At 36.5% G+C, this 21,682-nt stretch overlaps 1 protein-coding gene across 1 annotated transcript; it reads left to right on the top strand.

The window, feature by feature from the left end:
• Positions 1 to 6,502: 6,502 nt before the first annotated feature.
• On the top strand, positions 6,503 to 7,755 carry LOC139867108 (fatty acid elongase 3-like). Its single transcript, XM_071855440.1, has one exon. It carries the CDS (start codon positions 6,503 to 6,505, stop codon positions 7,382 to 7,384), a length of 882 nt encoding a protein of 293 aa, XP_071711541.1. The 3' UTR covers positions 7,385 to 7,755.
• Positions 7,756 to 21,682: the final 13,927 nt, after the last annotated feature.

The following is a 21,682-nucleotide window of genomic DNA, read 5'->3' as shown; positions in this document are numbered from 1 at the left end:
GTGCCGAAGAATTCTGACCGACTCTAGACAAGATTTCATCAATCATGTCTCCGGGTAGGTCTCTTAAAATATTGGGTTGTCTATCCATTTTGTGTTTTTATACTGTAAAATAGACAAGAGTTAGATTCATAAAAAAAATACTTATTAATACAAGCAATTTTTACATATATCATAAAGCATAAGCACACTATATTACATATATTACACCACACGAATACAACTATCTTATTCCGACTCGCTTGTTTCTTCTTCTTTGGTTTTGGTTCGTTTTGCCAAGTTTCTAGGGATATATGATGTTCCCCTAATACGAGCCGTCGTGATCCACATTGGTTTAGAAAAACCTGGTGGTTTAGAGGTTCCCGGGTCATTGTTACAACTTAAGGACTTCGGGGGTTGACGATACATATAAAGTTCATCGGGGTTGGAATTAGATTTCTCTATTTTTATGCCCTTTCCCTTATTATTTTCTTTTGCCTTTTTAAATTCAGTTGGGGTAATTTCTATAACATCATCGGAATTCTCGTCGGAATCCGATTCATCGGAGAATTGGTAATCCTCCCAATATTTTGCTTCCTTGGCGGAAACACCATTGACCATAATTAACCTTGGTCGGTTGGTTGAGGATTTTCTTTTACTTAACCGTTTTATTATTTCCCCCACCGGTTCTATTTCTTCATCCGGTTCCGATTCTTCTTCCGGTTCCGATTCTTCTTCCGGTTCCGACTCTTCTTCCGGTTCCTCTTCGGGAACTTGTGAATCAGTCCACGAATCATTCCAATTTACATTTGACTCTTCATTATTATTAGGTGAGTCAATGGGACTTGTTCTAGAGGTAGACATCTATCACATAATATCAAACGCGTTAAGAGATTAATATATCACATAATATTCACATGTTAAAAATATATAGTTTCCAACAAAATTTGTTAAGCAATCATTTTTCAAGTAAACACGGTCGAAGTCCAGACTCACTAATGCATCCTAACAAACTCGATAAGACACACTAATGCAAAATTCTGGTTCTCTAAGACCAACGCTCGGATACCAACTGAAATGTCCCGTTCTTATTGATTAAAAATGTTCCATATTAATTGATTTCGTTGCGAGGTTTTGACCTCTATATGAGACATTTTTCAAAGACTGCATTCATTTTTAAAACAAACCATAACCTTTATTTCATAGATAAAGGTTTTAAAAAGCTTTACGTAGATTATCAAATAATGATAATCTAAAATATCCTGTTTACACACGACCATTACATAATGGTTTACAATACAAATATGTTACAACAAAATAAGTTTCTTGAATGCAGTTTTTACACAATATCATACAAGCATGGACTCCAAATCTCGTCCTTATTTAAGTATGCGACAGCGGAAGCTCTTAATAATCACCTGAGAATAAACATGCTTAAAACGTCAACAAAAATGTTGGTGAGTTATAGGTTTAACCTATATATATCAAATCATAATAATAGACCACAAGATTTCATATTTCAATACACATCCCATACATAGAGATAAAAATCATTCATATGGTGAACACCTGGTAACCGACATTAACAAGATGCATATATATAAGAATATCCCCATCATTCCGGGACACCCTTCGGATATGATATAAATTTCGAAGTACTAAAGCATCCTGTACTTTGGATGGGGTTTGTTAGGCCCAATAGATCTATCTTTAGGATTCGCGTCAATTAGGGTGTCTGTTCCCTAATTCTTAGATTACCAGACTTAATAAAAAGGGGCATATTCGATTTCGATAATTCAACCATAGAATGTAGTTTCACGTACTTGTGTCTATTTTGTAAATCATTTATAAAACCTGCATGTATTCTCATCCCAAAAATATTAGATTTTAAAAGTGGGACTATAACTCACTTTCACAGATTTTTACTTCGTCGGGAAGTAGGACTTGGCCACTGGTTGATTCACGAACCTATAACAATATATACATATATATCAAAGTATGTTTAAAATATATTTACAACACTTTTAATATATTTTGATGTTTTAAGTTTATTAAGTCAGCTGTCCTCGTTAGTAACCTACAACTAGTTGTCCACAGATAGATGTACAGAAATAAATCGATAAATATTATCTTGAATCAATCCACGACCCAGTGTATACGTATCTCAGTATTTATCACAACTCAAACTATATATATTTTGGAATCAACCTCAACCCTGTATAGCTAACTCCAACATTCACATATAGAGTGTCTATGGTTGTTCCGAAATATATATAGATGTGTCGACATGATAGGTCGAAACATTGTATACGTGTCTATGGTATCTCAAGATTACATAATATACAATACAAGTTGATTAAGTTATGGTTGGAATAGATTTGTTACCAATTTTCACGTAGCTAAAATGAGAAAAATTATCCAATCTTGTTTTACCCATAACTTCTTCATTTTAAATCCGTTTTGAGTGAATCAAATTGCTATGGTTTCATATTGAACTCTATTTTATGAATCCAAACAGAAAAAGTATAGGTTTATAGTCGGAAAAATAAGTTACAAGTCGTTTTTGTAAAGGTAGTCATTTCAGTCGAAAGAACGACGTCTAGATGACCATTTTAGAAAACATACTTTCACTATGAGTTTAACCATAATTTTTGGATATAGTTTCATGTTCATAATAAAAATCATTTTCTCAGAATAACAACTTTTAAATCAAAGTTTATCATAGTTTTTAATTAACTAACCCAAAACAGCCCGCGGTGTTACTACGACGGCGTAAATCCGGTTTTACGGTGTTTTTCGTGTTTCCAGGTTTTAAATCATTAAGTTAGCATATCATATAGATATAGAACATGTATTTAGTTGATTTTAAAAGTCAAGTTAGAAGGATTAACTTTTGTTTGCGAACAAGTTTAGAATTAACTAAACTATGTTCTAGTGATTACAAGTTTAAACCTTCGAATAAGATAGCTTTATATGTATGAATCGAATGATGTTATGAACATCATTACTACCTTAAGTTCCTTGGATAAACCTACTGGAAAATAAAAAAATGGATCTAGCTTCAATGGATCCTTGGATGGCTCGAAGTTCTTGAAGCAGAATCATGACACGAAAACAAGTTCAAGTAAGATCATCACTTGAAATAAGATTGTTATAGTTATAGAAATTGAACCAAAGTTTGAATATTATTATTACCTTGTATTATAATGATAACCTACTGTAATAAACAAAGATTTCTTGAGGTTGGATGATCACCTTACAAGATTGGAAGTGAGCTAGCAAACTTGAAAGTATTCTTGATTTTATGAAACTAGAACTTTTGGAATTTATGAAGAACACTTAGAACTTGAAGATAGAACTTGAGAGAGATCAATTAGATGAAGAAAATTGAAGAATGAAAGTGTTTGTAGGTGTTTTTGGTCGTTGGTGTATGGATTAGATATAAAGGATATGTAATTTTGTTTTCATGTAAATAAGTCATGAATGATTACTCATATTTTTGAAATTTTATGGGATATTTCATGCTAGTTGCCAAATGATGGTTCCCACATGTGTTAGGTGACTCACATGGGCTGCTAAGAGCTGATCATTGGAGTGTATATACCAATAGTACATACATCTAAAAGCTGTGTATTGTACGAGTACGAATACGGGTGCATACGAGTAGAATTGTTGATGAAACTGAACGAGGATGTAATTGTAAGCATTTTTGTTAAGTAGAAGTATTTTGATAAGTGTATTGAAGTCTTTCAAAAGTGTATAAATACATATTAAAACACTACATGTATATACATTTTAACTGAGTCGTTAAGTCATCGTTAGTCGTTACATGTAAGTGTTGTTTTGAAACATTTAGGTTAACGATCTTGTTAAATGTTGTTAACCCAATGTTTATAATATCAAATGAGATTTTAAATTATTATATTATCATGATATTATCATGTATGAATATCTCTTAATATGATATATATACATTAAATGTCTTTACAACGATAATCATTACATATATGTCTCGTTTAAAAATCATTAAGTTAGTAGTCTTGTTTTTACATATGTAGTTCATTGTTAATATACTTAATGATATATTTACTTATCATAGTATCATGTTAACTATATATATATCCATATATATGTCATCATATAGTTTTTACAAGTTTTAACATTCGTGAATCACCGGTCAACTTGGGTGGTCAATTGTCTATATGAAACATATTTCAATTAATCAAGTCTTAACAAGTTTGATTGCTTAACATGTTGGAAACATTTAATCATGTAAATATCAATCTCAATTAATATATATAAACATGGAAAAGTTCGGGTCACTACAAATCTCACCTTCCCCCGATACGCCCTAAAATTCTTCATCATCTACTTACTAGGATTAGCATGGAATGATGCGCCCGAATCCATGACCCAAGCTTCAATCGAATTTTCAACACAACACACCAAAGCGTCATCCGTATCTTCGAAAGTGAAGTTCACCCTAGCTTTATCCACCTTTGGATTCTTACATTGAGTGCTAAAGTGACCCTTTTGATTGCAATTCCAACAAACCGCAGATTCTCGGTCCTTAGAGTTATACCTCTTTTTGAATTTCTTACCCTTCTTCGTACCCTTATCGTTCTTCCTGCCCCTGTCGGTATTTAAGAGTGACCCTGATGATTCCCTGGAATTCCTCCTACGAGTTTCTTCCCCTAGAATCAAATCCTTGATCCCCACAAGCTTGAGCTTAGTGGTTCCTGTGAAACTACTAACTGCAGTTACTGTACCCGACCAACTTTCAGGCAAAGATGAAAGCAAAATCAGTGCCTGAAGTTCATTATCAAACGCAATCTCCACCGAAGCCAATCTTGTAATGAGATTGTTAAAATCATTGATATGATCTGCAGCACATGCACCTTCTTTCATCTTTTGGTTGAACAATTGACGCATGAGAAAAACCTTATTACCACCGTTAGGTTTTTCATACATGTTTGTAAGTGCCTTTAAGCACCCAAACGTAGTCTTCTCGTTAATAAAGTTGTAAGCAACGTTTTTTGCAAGAGACATCCTAACCGCCCCTAAAGCTTGGCGATCTAGGAGATCCCAATCTTCTTGTTTAACGCTATCAGGCTTCTTCTCTTCAAGTGGTAAGTGTAATTTTTTCTGGTACAAATATTCTTCTATTTGCATCTTCCAAAACCCAAAATCTTTTCCATCGAACCGATCAATCCTAAACTTTCCTTCTTCCGCCATCGCGCTCAATACGAACCTTGTGCTCTAGATACCAGTTGTTAGGAATTTATGGATCCAACAACGATCACAAATCAAAAGATTGTGATCCCACAAACGACAAAAGGGAAGAATAAAGTAAAGAAACGTAAACGACACAAGAAATTACGTGGTTATATGCAATCGGTTTGATTGCTTTAGTCCACGGCCAACTAGAGTGATTTTTATTGATATTTTCGTGCATATGTTACAGGGTTACTATAAGATGTATTTATAATAAAGAAACAACTTAGAGAGCAAGAAACAGCAATTCTGGAAACTTACTCTCCGTCGGGCATGGGCCGCGTCGCGGCTAGATGTGGCCGCGGCGCGCCTCAACGGCTAAATCCAAAACAGTGAAATCTCCAAACTCGACCCCTGTTCATACACTAGGCCGCGTCGCGGCTACAGAGAACCGCGGCGCGCCTCCCCTGTTGTTTTGATATTTTTCACACATCTAACATGAGTCATATCAGTTTTCATACTGCAAATTTTATAGTAACATTATTTTTTAATAATTACTCTACTAAAGTTACCTAAGGCGGTCTTTTTTAGATTATCGATGAAACATCTATGAACGAGCACATTGGCTCCCTCATAAAAGATAAACCTCGGGTAATCCTGAGCACGAGACGTGATACCAGGTGAACTGCGCACTACGCGCACCCTCTGGTCACACTCACTTTCTGAACGATTTGGCATAGCCAGGAATCAAATTCGGGTGGTGTACTTTATTGAGCAATTCGGTGGTCATTCAGGCAAGCCTGTTTGGTTTAAGTTGTTATTTATATATGTATTATACAAATAAAATAGGTTATACGTAGGAAGTTGGCCTCTTTTAGTTTTATTTGGTTTACGTATTTTAATTCTCGAGTAAGCTTCTACCATCGTTAAATCTTGACTCCGGCCCTGAATCTAATAAATAATATTCAAAAATGAAAAAGAAAAACATTAGTTAATTATTATGGGGTACAAATCTAGACGTGAATGGGGCAGCTAAACAGACGAAAATCCAGAAGAAGGTTCCGAAATATGAAGTAAGCCATAACATGAGCATACCATTTCTGATACCGATTTCATTTTCATTTTCAACAAAATATATTAATATTTAATATAATATATAATAACTAGATAATAAATATATACGACCAAATAGTCAAACCCCAATTCCCACGATTTTGAAGACTAGACCCAATCAACATCACACAAATTTCCAACCTCTATGGCTCTATATATACAAAATTCTCATTTCTAGATTAAACCTTTAATTCCACAAATGCATTCTCATCCTCAACCATCATCTTTTATGTTAAACCGCATCATTTACATCTTATCTGAGCACCCAACGGTTGTCGGATTCCGTTGGAGCCATGCCCAATCATGGGGTGCCACGTGGGTGTTTCTCTTCTCATTCATCTCCCTTTACTTCGCCGTCTCGATCACTCTCCACGTCATCCTCCTCCTTTTCCGGCAGCGTTCCCGACCAGTCCCGCTCGGCCTTGTCCCCGCTGTTCACAGCCTCGTCATGGCTGTGATCTCGGCAGTTATACTGGCAGGCACCCTAGCCTCTGCAATCGCAGAGATTAGAGACACCCGTTGGTTTTGGGGTCGTACCAAAACCCCACTACAATGGCTCCTTTGTTTCCCACTTGGCACGCGCCCATCTGGGCGCGTCTTCTTTTGGTCATATGTTTTTTACCTATCACGTTACCTACACGTGATTAGAACCTTTTTTACAATTTTACGGCGGCGTAAGCTTTCGTTATTCAAACTTTTAACTAATTCTATTCCGATGGTGATGTCGTTTCTTTGGTTGGAATTTTCACAATCGTTTCAAGTACTTGAGATTGTTTTCACCACTTTTACTTATTCGGTTGTATACGGATACCGGTTTTGGATGGAATTAGGATTACCAACGGTATCGTTTCCGTTGGTGGCTAACATTCAAATGATCTTGTTAGGTTTAAATTTGGTTTGTCATTGTGGGGTTTTGTTTTTGCAAATAAGGGGAGATGGTTGCAATGGAATTGGGGCTTGGGCTATCAATTCAATCCTAAATGGTGCATTCCTTTTTATGTTCTTAAATTCATTTGTTAAAATGCGTAGGCTTCATCGAAAAGCGATAGGATCAACGACAACGAATGGCAAAAGCGAATAAGCGACACGATTAAAAGTTTGCAATAGCCCCTACGATCTGATTATTCATAAACGTTGATAACCAACAAGACTGAACGTGGTCACACAAAGGCTGGATTCTTACATTGGAGTTCATTTTATTCATAATGAAAATTAATTAATTCGACACGTAAATGTTTGTAAAGTGGAAGATTGAGCATGTTTGTGGCATGTATGATTTTATTGATGTATAGATTATGCAAACACAAACCGAAAGCACGAAATGAGGTAAAATAGATCTTTGTATAGTTTGAGAGGCAGGAACTTTGTTTATGGTTTGTAATTGTATTTCTAAGTCAAACAAGGAGCACGACGGTGTTAATTTAATAATATAGTTTTTTTTAACAATGTTTTTAGTGGACGATTTTCCGTTAATTCTTTATTATCATGCTTTAGAACTTACATTGTAAACAATGACATATGTTTTATATTATATTGAATATGAATATATATCAATTTTTGCGGTCAATTTCCAAAACCTGAGTCAATGTTATGGATATTGGTATATAAAGTGACATTTAATATTTAACGAGCATAAAAAAAATCCGCGCTTCGTTGCGAGGTGGTTTTAGTCGGTTAACAGGCGGTTAATTGAATGTGAAAAAACGGTTAACGATCGAGTAATAAAACGTTTAAAAATTAAATGAATGAAAGAAAGAAGTGTTTGGTCGTTAATTGAACGGATTAAAAATACGGTTGACGGTTTTTTAATTGAACGTTTAGAAACACTGTTGGTTAAAAAAAGTTAACAGTTAGTTAGTTGCATGATAAAAAAAATAAAGGAATAAAATTAAGCTGAAAAAAGTGAAAAAAGTAATTAAAAATAATGATAAAAAAGCAGAGAAAAATTTATCAAATTACCCAATATTGGGGGTAATTACGATAATGCCATGATGCATAGCAAATAAAACTCATGACAATTGATATTAACGCATAATGTATAATGTATAATATAATATATACTTCATTCTTTTCAATTTAATAGTCCTCATAAAGAAGAGATATAATTTAAGAAAAATGACTGCCACGTGTATTTTTTGTCTACTTTTCAGTTTCACCATTCCCCCTTACTTTTTACCTACGTTTTTGTCTTACTTGTATAAATTAAGATGATGATACGCATAATGATCCGTCTCAGAAGGACACTAGTTAGCAGCATCCCGGAAAAAGAACATCTTCCCGGCCTCACCTCGGTAACCCGGTCCAAAGGTTACTTATGCACATACCCGGGAAGGATCACTCCAGACAAAGGATAGCCGGGACGCTGCATAAAGATCCAGCTCGGGCAAGTGTGCAGGCTACCGGAACCACCTAGCCGGATGCAAAGGCATTAAGAAGACAAGAGCTATATTAACACACAAATAGGCCTGCCGATAAACCAGCAACAATCTTGCCCAGTCGTAACACTACCGTGAAGGAACACTTGGAATAAACGTCAGGCAAAACTTTCTTCCCTGGACAAAGAGCAAGACATCCACCCGTCACAATCTACCCGGATCAGCCACACTCTCGGGATTATCATGTCTTCCCAGCTTAGGTGTCCGGTCCCGGGACAAGCACGTTGTCCCGGAACAAGCACACCATCTCGGGACAAACACCTTGTCCCGGAACAAGCACTTTGTCCCGGAACAAGCACATGATCCCGGAGCAAATACGCAAAGAAGCTGCACAACACGTCAGCTCACGAATCAAGGAAAGTTTGTTAGGATCTGTTTGTTATTCCTATGAAAGGGACAGGTGCCACGTCAACCTTTGGGATTAGCGAAGTCTGTTATAACCATGAAAGAGACATGTGCCACGTCACCATTCCCTCATAACATCTATAAATACGCGGACAAGATCATTCATTCGACAACACTAGATGCATTAATGTTACTCTGCTCACATTAATTACAGTAACATCTCTCCAGTCGATAACACAATTTCGATGAAGGTTCCGGTCGATATCGGAATTAATCTCTGCTCTAAGATATTAACTTGTTCGATTCCGATCGAACAAGGTTAATCCCATCGATTGTTTTACGCCCTTGAAATCCAGATTTCAAATCGGGGTTCGCACAATTATTGGAGTTAAAACATTCGATCCACTCTTTTTCCAAATCAAGCACTCAAAACTGAAATCTATTTACACGGAACGATTTTGGTTTGATCATAATAGTATAAAAGAACTTTAATCAATTATTTTTTTTTTATAGAAGTGAATCACTAATTTGAAACAAATCAAAAAAAAAGGTAGACTATTAATATGGGACCGAGGAAGTAATAGACGTAGTATAAACTACGGAATAATACTAATACTAATACCTACAAATATATATACTAATACCAATACCCGCAAATATATACTACGTAATATATATATTGATACTAATACTAATACTAATACTAATACTAATATTAATACTAATACTCACAAATAATATATATATATAATATTAATACTAATACTCACAAATAATATATATATATATATATATATATATATATATATATATATATATATATATATATATATATATATATACTAATACTAGTACTAATATATATAATATTTAATATTTATGACCCGCAAAATTTGTGGGGTTTTGAAAAGAACAAATTAAATATTAAATTAGAAAATGTATTTGCTAGAACGTTTTTCAAGTTATCCATATCAGTTGTAAATTCAACCTCTTTTTGCAATATATATAATTTCAATAATTTCATTTTTTCGATTTGATTTGCTAACGATTCCATGTTATACATTTTGAGTTTTGAGTCCATTACTATTTATTTGTTTTGTTATGAGTTCTAGATTGTTAGAGCCAAATTGTCAGTCCATTAGATTTTTCCCATTTGATTATAAACTAGTTTACGAATCCTCACTTCGCGCCGGGGTTCAGTTTTCAATGTATTTTAGTGCGTTTAATTTGTAAAATTATTTCGTGGCTAACGATGATGTCGTTGAAGCGCAACTCGAGTCGAACTAAAAGGTATAACCCGCGAAAGATTTAAATGTTATTTTAAATTAACAATATATGTGCATCTCCGCGTTTCGCTATGGAATTGTCGACTTTTAAAAATTTAACGCAAAATCAACGTGTATGAAAAGTACCTCAAATATTTAGCGCTTTTTAAAAAGAGTCCATTTTGCGTATAGTTAGTGACATTGTGTTCCTAAAATTCTTTCGAGTTTAACGATGGTGTCGGAAAAATTTAACTCGTTGCGAGCGAGAAGATATGACCCGTTGAATATTTGGGTGGAGTTTCGTTAAGATTTTTTATAAAAATGATTATTTGACACTTTACCCCCTGTTTGGGGGGCCGTTTTTATTTTTGAACAAAGTTTGGGGTTTTTTTTTCGAAAAAGGGAAAAAAACTGAAAAAATGTGAAAAGACGAAATATATTATATAATATTATTATAGTTATAATAACGGGGAGGCGAGTTGGGTCGGGTCGGGGTAAGGGGGTAGGGTTGGGGGGTGTTTTGTATTTTCTCGAGGGTGTGGGGTTTTTTAGTAAAATTGGGGAGGGGGCTGATTCGTACGTTGATTAAAGTTTGAGGTTCTTAGTGTGAGATTGAGATAGTCCAAATAGTACTATTCATTTGGACTATGTCAATTAGATATATAGTATAATATAATACCTTGAGTTATTGTTTTTCTAAGTCATAATAAAAGAACGGAGTATTCATCTCCTCTACTAAATCCATCATGTACAATCCAAATTTTGGTATATTGTTTTTATCATAAGTTTCATCCCATTAAAATTAATGCGAGGGTCAAGTGTGTTTGCACATAAAAAACTTTAGGTATCATTCCAAAATATTTTCTTTAGTTTTTTTCTTATATGAAAAACGGTTTATCTAAAACTACGATTATTCGAGTTTGCAAATTCACATATTTTTACCGTAATTAAATAAGTTTGTTGTAAAACTAGTGAGTTAGTTGGGTAATAAACACCCGATACTTTTGTCGTCGCCTCTTTAAAAACTTGTAAAAAACTTGATAATGCTTCTAAGTCATCCCATGCGTGGTTTTTAAACGGTTTGGAAAATCTTTTTCTAAGTAATTTATCATTAAAACCGATTAAAGTTTTTTTTCTGTCGTAATATACCCTAGTGGTCTAGTGGTTCACCCCTTTGCACTTGTGCATTGGGATGGGGGGTGGGGAGGTCTCAAGTTCGTGTCACTGTCCTGAAAAAAATCCGTGGGATTTATTTCCTGAAAGCCGGATTGCCCCGGGGAAGGTTTTACCGACCCGTATTCAGGACCCAGGTTCGATCGCCTGCCCCTCGGGATGGTTTAAGGTTCGGATTCCTGTAATGCGGTTCGGGTTTCCTTCCCGAAAGCGCGTGCGAGCGTGGTGAATGAGAGTATTCGATGCTAACAACTTGCCTTTCAAATATATATATATATATATATATATATATATATATATATATATATATATATATATATATATATATATATATATATATATATATATATATATATATATATATATATATTTTCAAACATACGACTACCAGAATTTCATCCAGTATATAGTATTATTATCATAATAAGGCCCTAACTAAGTTCCATTACAAATTTTAACGAATTGTTTATAGTTATGATGCCGTTCGCTGCTCGTACGATATATCGTTACTAATAATCTTCTAAATTTTCTTTTGACAGACTACAACAAGTTAAACAATCTTTGTTAGAACCACAAGAATGAGCTAATCGTGTTCGCAATAGGTCCTATAAACGAGGGCTAGGACCTAGAGACTCCTTAGTTATATGAGATAACCACCATACTTCATAGAGATCAAGGAAGTCGTGGATGAATTCTCTCAATTTCATTATGTTTCATTGTCATTCTTAGTGGTTTCTCGTCCACATTCATCGTATTCATACATATCGACTCCTACACGAGGTATCAGAGCGGAACCTTCAACGAACCGAAGGAGATCCCTATGCGTGACGACCCTCATTTTTCCGTTAATTCTTTAACGAATGTTAATTTGACTTTTGTGTCATACGTGGATTAGCTAACATTTTTATGTAGCATTTATTTATAAATGTTAGTTGTAATATTACGTGCCAACTCTTATAACAAGAATTTCTATTCTTCATGATACGTGCAACTTGACGGCCGTTACCCGACTTTTTGTGACACCGCTATTTTTTTTTTAATAAATACGTGGCGGAAGCATAACATTAATTAAATACGATATCGACATTTGTACAAACCGATGTCACGTGTCATTAAAACAATTTACATATTAACAGGAAGAGACGTAAATACATTCTGTTTTCAAAAGTACAGGGTTCATATTCTAAAAGACCACATCAGAGTTAACCCTGTCAAACATAACATCATCATGCCCGTCTTCTCCCAAAAGCACTATCTACAAAAGCTAACAACCTGCAGGGAGGAAATAGAGGGGAATTAGCACGAAGTTAAGTGAGTACGACTAACTACAGGCCATAGCATACATAAGTGTTATACTAATCATGTCACAATAGTCTAACACACAAACATCACTCAAGTGCCGTCTACAGAGACTCTGGCGGCTCGGCCAAACCATTAACCACCAGCTGATCGGACTGGAGCTTACCAGAAGTTCCTCCACCACCGTATGTATATACATAATCCACACGCGACGGACGCGTCATTCACATATATACACCACGGCTGTCTAGGCTACCATAGAGGAACCCAACCCACAGGTTGATCTCTCCTACCGAGGCTACCAGACAATAGGGACGCACTGGGCTCCAGCAGACAAGCATCAACTAACATGCAGTCATCACAAGTACTAACTAACCACGACAATAAGTATATCTAACAAGCATGGCAATCATAATATAACATGCTTCTATATACTATATTCTCCAGATAGTCCCACTCACCAAATACCAGCAAACGAGAAGGTATTCAGCTATCTAATCACTAAACCTTCTCTTTCTCCTGAGAAAAACATATACACAAGTTAGTTTCTGTTCGTTAACATCAAATAACGTAATATATAAATTTTTGTATCAAAAAATGTCCGCTAAATTTTTTTGCTTAACACTTATGCACTTTCAAAATTTACATCATAAATATCAAAATACAAACGGGCAGCATAACGGCTAAAAATCAACACTTAGGTAAAATATTCGGCCCTGGACACTCAGTCGGTCGACTGACTCTTACAGTCGGTCGACTGTCTTTCCCAATCGGTCGATTCATTTGGTATTACATCAATCGACCGAAGGTAAATCTCAGTCGGTCGGTTCACTCAACAGTCGGTCGGTTGTCTTCGTCAATCGGCCGGTTCAACCCTCAGTCGATCGACTGTCGACCGACAGTCAGCCGACTGTGTTCATCTTCATCAGAAACTGAACAAAGGCTACGGACTTCACGATGAAATCCTCAAACCTCGATCTAGAGCTCGTTTTAAACACCAAAATCGACCACAACTTGTTCACTACTTGTTATAGACTCAAAACCCACAACAATTTGACCATAACAACACTTAAATCACTTGTTTTGACACAAATTTACACTTCTATGAAAACTAACACAAAACCTTAAATTTCTCAAAGATTAGAGCATGGAAGCTTGTGATTCTTACCTTAAAAGAATCAGTGAATCACAAGGAACACAAAGATATGAACAATTTGAGCTCTAAAACAAGAATCAAGGATTAGGGTTTGAATTAGATGAGGGAGATGAAGAACGGGTGTGTTTGGGAATTTTCTAGAAATGGGAAGAAGAACACACAGACTAGTCACTTAATTTAGGTTAATTTCCCACACAGTGCAACACACGGGTATTTATCAGTTATCTAATATCTTTCGCACATCATTTGGCAACCCAAACGGAATCCAAATTAAATAAATAAACCTGTTCTGTAACCCTTGTCACAAACTGGTCCTAACCACATCATTAAATAATAATAAATATTAAATAAAAATAAAAGCATATAATAACGCAATACAAACTTAAGGGCAAAATAGTAATCTTACAACTAGGCCCGATTGAGGATGTTACAAATCTACCCCCTTAAGAAGATTCCGTCCTCGGAATCTGGTCAAGGTCAAACAAATGGGGATAGCGCGCTCTCATTAACTCCTCGGTTTCCCACGTCAAGTTAGAACTTAAACTGTGCCGCCATTCCACTAATACCATTGAAATTTGTTTCTTCCTTAACTTGGTGACTTTCCTGTCCACTATTCTAACTGGTTCTTCTACTAGTTTCTTAGTTAAATCAACTTTCAAGTCTTTCAATGGAAGAATCTGACTTTCATCATCTACTTTGCACTTTCTCAGATAGCACACTTTGAACGTGTTGTGAATTCCTGCTAACTCTGATGGAAGATCTAAAACAACAGTTTGATCATTCAGAATTTCTATGATTGGAAATGGCCCAATAAACATCGGATCTAGTTTACCACGTTTACCAAATCTAATCACCCCTTTCCATGGCGAAACTTTCAGATAAACACGATCACCTACATTAAATGTCACAGGACATCTGCGCGGATCAGCATACATCTTTTGTCTATCTCTAGCTATTTTTAACTTTTCACGTGCAATTTCGACCTTTTCTGCGATTATCTGAATAATTTCGGGACCTGCAAATTGTTTCTCACCTGCTTCTAACCAACATGTCGGAGTTCTACACTTACGACCATACAACATTTCATATGGCGGCATTTCAATACTCGAATGATATGAATTGTTGTAAGCAAACTCTATCAGTGGAAGATGCGAATACCAAGAACCACCATATTCTTAGACACACGCTCTCAACATGTCTTCTAACGTTTGAATCGTTCGTTCACTCTGACCGTCTGTTTGTGGATGATATGTTGTACTTAAATTCTCACGCGTACCCAGATTCTGTTGTAAACGATTCCAAAAGTTTGATACAAACCTCGAATCTCTATTGAAAACTATTGACAACGGTACACCATGAAGACTAACGATTTTTTTCAAGTACAACTCTGCCAAATCACTCAACGAAGCTGTTTCACGAGTAGCTAAAAAGTGAGCACTCTTTGTTAAATGATCCACAATCACCCAGATCATGTCGTGTCCTTTCTGGGTTCGGGGTAACTTGGTTACAAAATCCATCGTTATATGATCCCATTTCCACTGAGGAATTTCTAACTGTCTTAGAGATCCATACGGTTTCTGATGTTCTGCTTTAACTTGCGCACAAATATGACATTTTTCGACAAAATTTGTAACATATGTCTTCATTGTCGGCGACCAATACAATGTTTTCAAGTCACTATACATCTTTGTACTACCTGGATGCACTGATAATCTCGATTTATGCACTTCAGTAAGGATTAAATCCCTCAAATCTCCAAGCATAGGCACCCAAATTCGGTCTTTATAGGTCTTTAATCCTCTAGAATCGTTGCATAAGTCAAATTTTCTTTTGGTCATTTGTTCAGTCTTTAGGTTTTCGTCATTCAAAGCTACTAACTGTACGGTTTTCAATCGATCAATCAAATCTGAAACTATCTCAATTCTCATAAATTTGGCATTTTTGACTGTTTTCTTACGACTCAGAGCATCTGCGACCACATTTGCTTTACCCGAATGGTACTTAATCTCACAATCGTAGTCTTTAATCAGTTCTAAACATCGACATTGACGCATATTTAATTCTTTCTGCGAAAAGATATATTGAAGACTCTTATGATCTGTATAGATTTCACAATGCGTACCATACAAATAGTGTCTCCAAAGCTTCAAGGCAAACACAACTGCAGTTAACTCTAAATCATGAGTAGGGTAATTTCGTTCATGATTCTTCAACTGTCATGAAGCATACGCTATAACTTTATTTCTTTGCATCAAAACACAACCTAGACCTGCGTGTGACGCATCGCAATAAACCACAAAATCTTCTGTTCCCTCTGGTAAAGCTAGAACCGGTGCTTGACATAACAACTGTTTGAGAGTCTGAAAAGCCTTTTCTTGTTCATCAGTCCATCGAAAGGCTACATATTTTCTGGTTAACTTATTTAACGGACCTGCTATTTTAGAAAAGTCTTTAATAAATCTGCGGTAATAACCCGTTAAACCCAGAAAACTCTTAATTTCTGTCGGCGTTTTCGGTGAGTTCTAATTCATTACAGCTTCTATCTTTAACTGATCTACTTTAATACCCTGTTCACAAATCACATGACCCAGAAACTGTACGTAGCCAAAATTCACATTTAGAAAACTTAGCGTACAACTGTTCCTGTTTCAGGAGCTCTAACACCAACCTCAGATGCGTAGCATGATCTTTCTCGGTTTTCGAATATATCAAGATATCATCTATGAAGACAATCACAAACTTGTCAAGATACTAATGACACACCCTGTTCATGAGATCCATAAACACTGCTGGCGCGTTAGTTAACCCAAATGGCATAACTAAAAATTCGTAATGACCATATCTAGTTCTGAACGATGTTTTCGGTATATCACTCTCTGCAACACGTACCTGATGATACCCTGAACGTAAATCAATCTTTGAAAAGTAAGAAGCACTCTGTAACTAATCGAATAAATCATCTATTCTCGGTAAGGGATACTTATTCTTTATTGTTCTCTTATTCAAATCACGGTAATCTATACACATACGAAGCGACCCATCTTTCTTTTTCACAAACAACACAGGAGCACCCCATGGTGAAGAACTTGGTCGAATAAACCCCTTATCTAACAATTCCTGAATCTGAGACATCATTTCTCAGATTTCTAATGGAGCTAATCTGTAAGGAGCTTTTTCAACTGGCGTAGCATCGGGAACCAAATCAATTTTATACTCTACTTCACGTACTGGAGGTAACCCTGGTAAATCATCTGGAAATACTTCGGGAAATTCTGACACAACGGGAATATCAGTCACCTGCTTCTTCTCTTTCTTAACATCAATCACGTAGGCTATGAATGAATCACACCCTTTCGTTATTTCTTTCTGAGCTTTCATTAGGGAAACCATAGGAAAGTTAAATCCACTGCGCTCTCCCCTAGCTATCACTCGGGATCCGTCGACCAAACGGAAAGAAATCATCTTCTTATCACACTTAATATTAGCCCTATTAGTTCTTAACCAATTCATACCTATGACTACATCAAAGCTAGGTATAGGCATCAGCAAACAGGTTAAAGGGAAAGAATGGCCATCGATTTTGATCGTAATTCCAGACACAGATGATGTGCATGGAACCATTTTACCATCAGCTACTTCTATTCCCAAAGGCTCATCTAACATCCTAACAGGCAACTTCAACTTATCACAGAAGCCTAAGGACATAAAAGAACGATTTGCTCCAGAATCAAATAACACACGAGCTGGCAAGGAATTAACCAAGAACATACCGGTAATGACATCATCGGTAGCGGTTGCAGCATCTACCGTCATCTGAAACGCCCTTGCCTCTGCTGTTGGAGGATTCTTTCTCTTCTGCCCGGCAGTAGAAGCAGAAGATCCCCCCAGAAGTAACTGACCTTGCTCCTGACCCTGCCCCAGAACCGGATCTTGACGCAGATGGACAATTTGCCGATCTATGCCCCTCTTGATGGCAACTCCAACAAGCATTAGACTTAAAAGAACAAGCGGTTGATTCATGACCTAACACTCCACATTTCAAACACCTTTTGGTCATTGGAGAACACGGGCCGGTATGGGTTGACTTACAAACATTACACCACCCAGACTGACTTGAACTTGATCCACTAATACCAGACTTACTTTTCTGTTTAAACCCGCCTGACTTTTTACCACGAAAACCGGATTGCTTACTCGACTGCTGATTTAACTGTACACCCGATTGAACTTCTGATTTACCCCCAAAAGATCCACTTCTCGAACTTTCTCTTTTTGCTGCCATTATATCACCTTCTGTAACTTTAGCCATCTCATGAGCCTGCGCCAAGGTTGTTGCAAATCTAGCAACGGTTCTGTACTCCGGCTTAATCACCCGCATAAAATGCTGAATCTTATCTTTCTCAGTTGGTACCCACTGTTGAACGAACCTTAGCTTAGATGTGAAATCTCTGAAAACCTCATCAATCGTCATACTTTCTGTCATCTTCATACTCAGAAACTCGGTTTTCAATCTTTCCATCTCATACTCAGAACAATACTGCTCACGAACTTTAGCAGCAAATTGTTCCCAGGTAATTTGACTGATCTGTTCTTTAGGTAAATATGCAGTGATAGAGTCCCACCATTCCATTGCTTCACCTTTGAGAAGCCTACTAGCAAATAACACCATGGATTCTGGCTCACAAAAACATGCTTCTAACGCCCTCTCCACTTCTCTTAGCCAATTGAGGGTCATCGTAGGGTTTGTGTGTCCGCTGTACTCAGGAGGTTTGCAGTCCATAAACTGTTTATAGGTACACTTCCTTCTTGTCTCAGGGACTTGAAATGGGTACATCATTTGATTAGGAAAAGTCTGGTTAAACGGAAATGGCATTTGATAGTTTTGATAGGTATTTTGTGGAAACTGCGATTGGGAACTGCCACCGGCTTGATTATAAAAGTTAGGAGGAAAGGTTGTATTTAACGCACTGGTATTAGGGTTCCATTGCGCCCGTTCTTGTTCCAAGTCCTTAATTTTCTCCTGAGCTTCTAGTAACCGACTTTGAAGTTCTATTACTTCTTGAGAAGTTTCTTCTTCTGAAGATACATGTCCATCTTCGTCAGGGGCTCTAAAAGTACCAGTTCCAGGGACTGTAGGGCCAGTAGCGTTAGCTTCGTTATCTGTCATTGATGCACTACCACAACACTCACACCAAAGCTTAGTATAAATTCTGTTAGTACTAACAACTAACACATATCCTGTCCTAGTACTCACTTAACCCATCCCCAGCATGTTATGTTTGACATGACTCTTCTAAGTTTGGGAACATGACATGTAGATCACAATGCACATGCTGCCAAACTCAGCTCTGATACCAACTTGTGACACCACTATTTTTTTATTTATAATAAATACGTGGCGGAAGCATAATATTAATTAAATACGATATCGACAATTGTACAAACTGATGTCACGTGTCATTAAAACAATTTACATATTAACAGGAAGAGACGTAAATACATTCTGTTTTCAAAAGTACAGGGTTCATATTCTAAAAGACCACATCAGAGTTAACCCTGTCAAACATAACATCATCATGCCCGTCTTCTCCCAAAAGCACTATCTACAAAAGCTAACAACCTGCAGGGAGGAGATAGAGGGGAATTAGCACGAAGCTAAGTGAGTACGACTAACTACAGGCCATATCATACATAAGTGTTATACTAATCATGTCACAATAGTCTAACACACAAACATCACCCAAGTGCCGTCTACAGAGACTCTGGCGGCTCAGCCAAACCATTAACCACCAGCTGATCGGACTGGGGCTTACCAGAGTTTCCTCCACCACCGTATGTATATACATAATCCACACGCGACGGACACGTCATTCACATATATATACACCACGGTTGTCTAGGCTACCGCAGAGGAACCCAACCCACAGGTTGATCTCTCCTACCGAGGCTACCACACAATAGGGATGCACTGGGCTCCAGCAGACAAGCATCAACTAACATGCAGTCATCACAAGTACTAACTAACCACAACAATAAGTATATCTAACAAGCATGGCAATCATAATATAACATGCTTCTATATACTATATTCTCCAGATAGTCCCACTCACCAAATACCAGCAAACGAGAAGGTATTCAGCTATCTAATCACTGAACCTTCTCTTTCTCCTTTTCTCCTGAGAAAAACATATACAAAAGTTAGTTTCTGTTCGTTAACATCAAATAACGTAATATATAAATTTTTGTATCAAAAAATGTCCGCTAAATTTTTTTGCTTAACACTTATGCACTTTCAAAATTTACATCATAAATATCAAAATACAAACGGGCAGCATAACGGCTAAAAATCAACACTTAGGTAAAATATTCTGCCCTGGACACTCAGTCGGTCGACTGACTCTTACAGTCGGTCGACTATCGACACAACCGGTCGACCGTCTTTCCCAGTCGGTCGATTCATTTGGTATTACATCAATCAGCCGAAGGTAAATCTCAGTCGGTCGGTTCACTCAACAGTCGGTCGGTTGTCTTCGTCAATCGGCCGGTTCAACCCTCAGTCGATCGACTGTCGACTGACAGTCAGCCGACTGTGTTCATCTTCATCAGAAACTGAACAAAGGCTACGGACTTCACGATGAAATCCTCAAACATCGATCTAGAGCTCGTTTTAAACACCAAAATCGACCACAACTTGTTCACTACTTGTTATAGACTCAAAACCCACAACAATTTGACCATAACAACACTTAAATCACTTGTTTTGACACAAATTTACACTTTTATGAAAACTAACACAAAACCTTAAATTTCTCAAAGATTAGAGCATGGAAGCTTGTGATTCTTACCTTAAAAGAATCAGTGAATCACAAGGAACACAAAGATATGAACAATTTGAGCTCTAAAACAAGAATCAAGGATTAGGGTTTGAATTAGGTGAGGGAGATGAAGAACGGGTGTGTTTGGGAATTTTCTAGAAATGGGAAGAAGAACACACAGACTAGTCACTTAATTTAGGTTAATTTCCCACACAGTGCAACATACGGGTATTTATCAGTTATCTGATATCTTTTGCACATCATTTGGCAACCCAAACGGAGTCCAAATTAAATAAACAAACCTGTTCTGTGACCTTTGTCACAAACTGGTCCTAACCACATCACTAAATAATAATAAATATTAAATAGAAATAAATGCATATAATAACGCAATACAAACTTAAGGGCAAAATAGTAATCTTACAACTAGGCCCGATTGAGGATGTTACACTTTTAAGCTGCGATTTAAGGAAATAACATTTCTATGTTATTATTTGGTGATAAATACTATTTGTAATATTTAATGGAGCTTATAATTATATTAAAATTTTTAAAGTTGTGCGGTTTAAACCTGAAAACCGCAAGAAAATGTACGGTTAGTGAAAAACGGGAAAACATCTTTTAAGACAACAAAAAGTATAAATAATGTAACGACCCGGAAAAATTGCCATTGACGGCGCCGTTAACTTAGGTCCCATTACGTGGTCATAGTCCCTAAATGAGACGCGTTTGACCAAAATTATGTCGCATTCATTTGAAATGTGTATGACTTGCAAAGTTTTAAGTTACCAAATGGTTTGACAAAGAGTTTAAATTTACAAAAGTTATAAAGTATAATTAAAATGACTTGCGACATAATATAAGTTGAAAATCACGATTTCTATAAATAGC

This window comes from Rutidosis leptorrhynchoides, chromosome 9 (assembly GCF_046630445.1).
Source record: "Rutidosis leptorrhynchoides isolate AG116_Rl617_1_P2 chromosome 9, CSIRO_AGI_Rlap_v1, whole genome shotgun sequence".
Taxonomy (NCBI): Eukaryota; Viridiplantae; Streptophyta; class Magnoliopsida; order Asterales; family Asteraceae; genus Rutidosis; species Rutidosis leptorrhynchoides.
Note: the sequence above shows the minus strand (reverse complement) of the source record. Positions and strands in the feature narration are given on the sequence as shown.

Coding starts and splice junctions, on each gene's coding strand:
- LOC139867108 (XM_071855440.1), top strand. CDS start 6,503: ATGCATTCTCATCCTCAACCATCATCTTTTATGTTAAACCGCATCATT.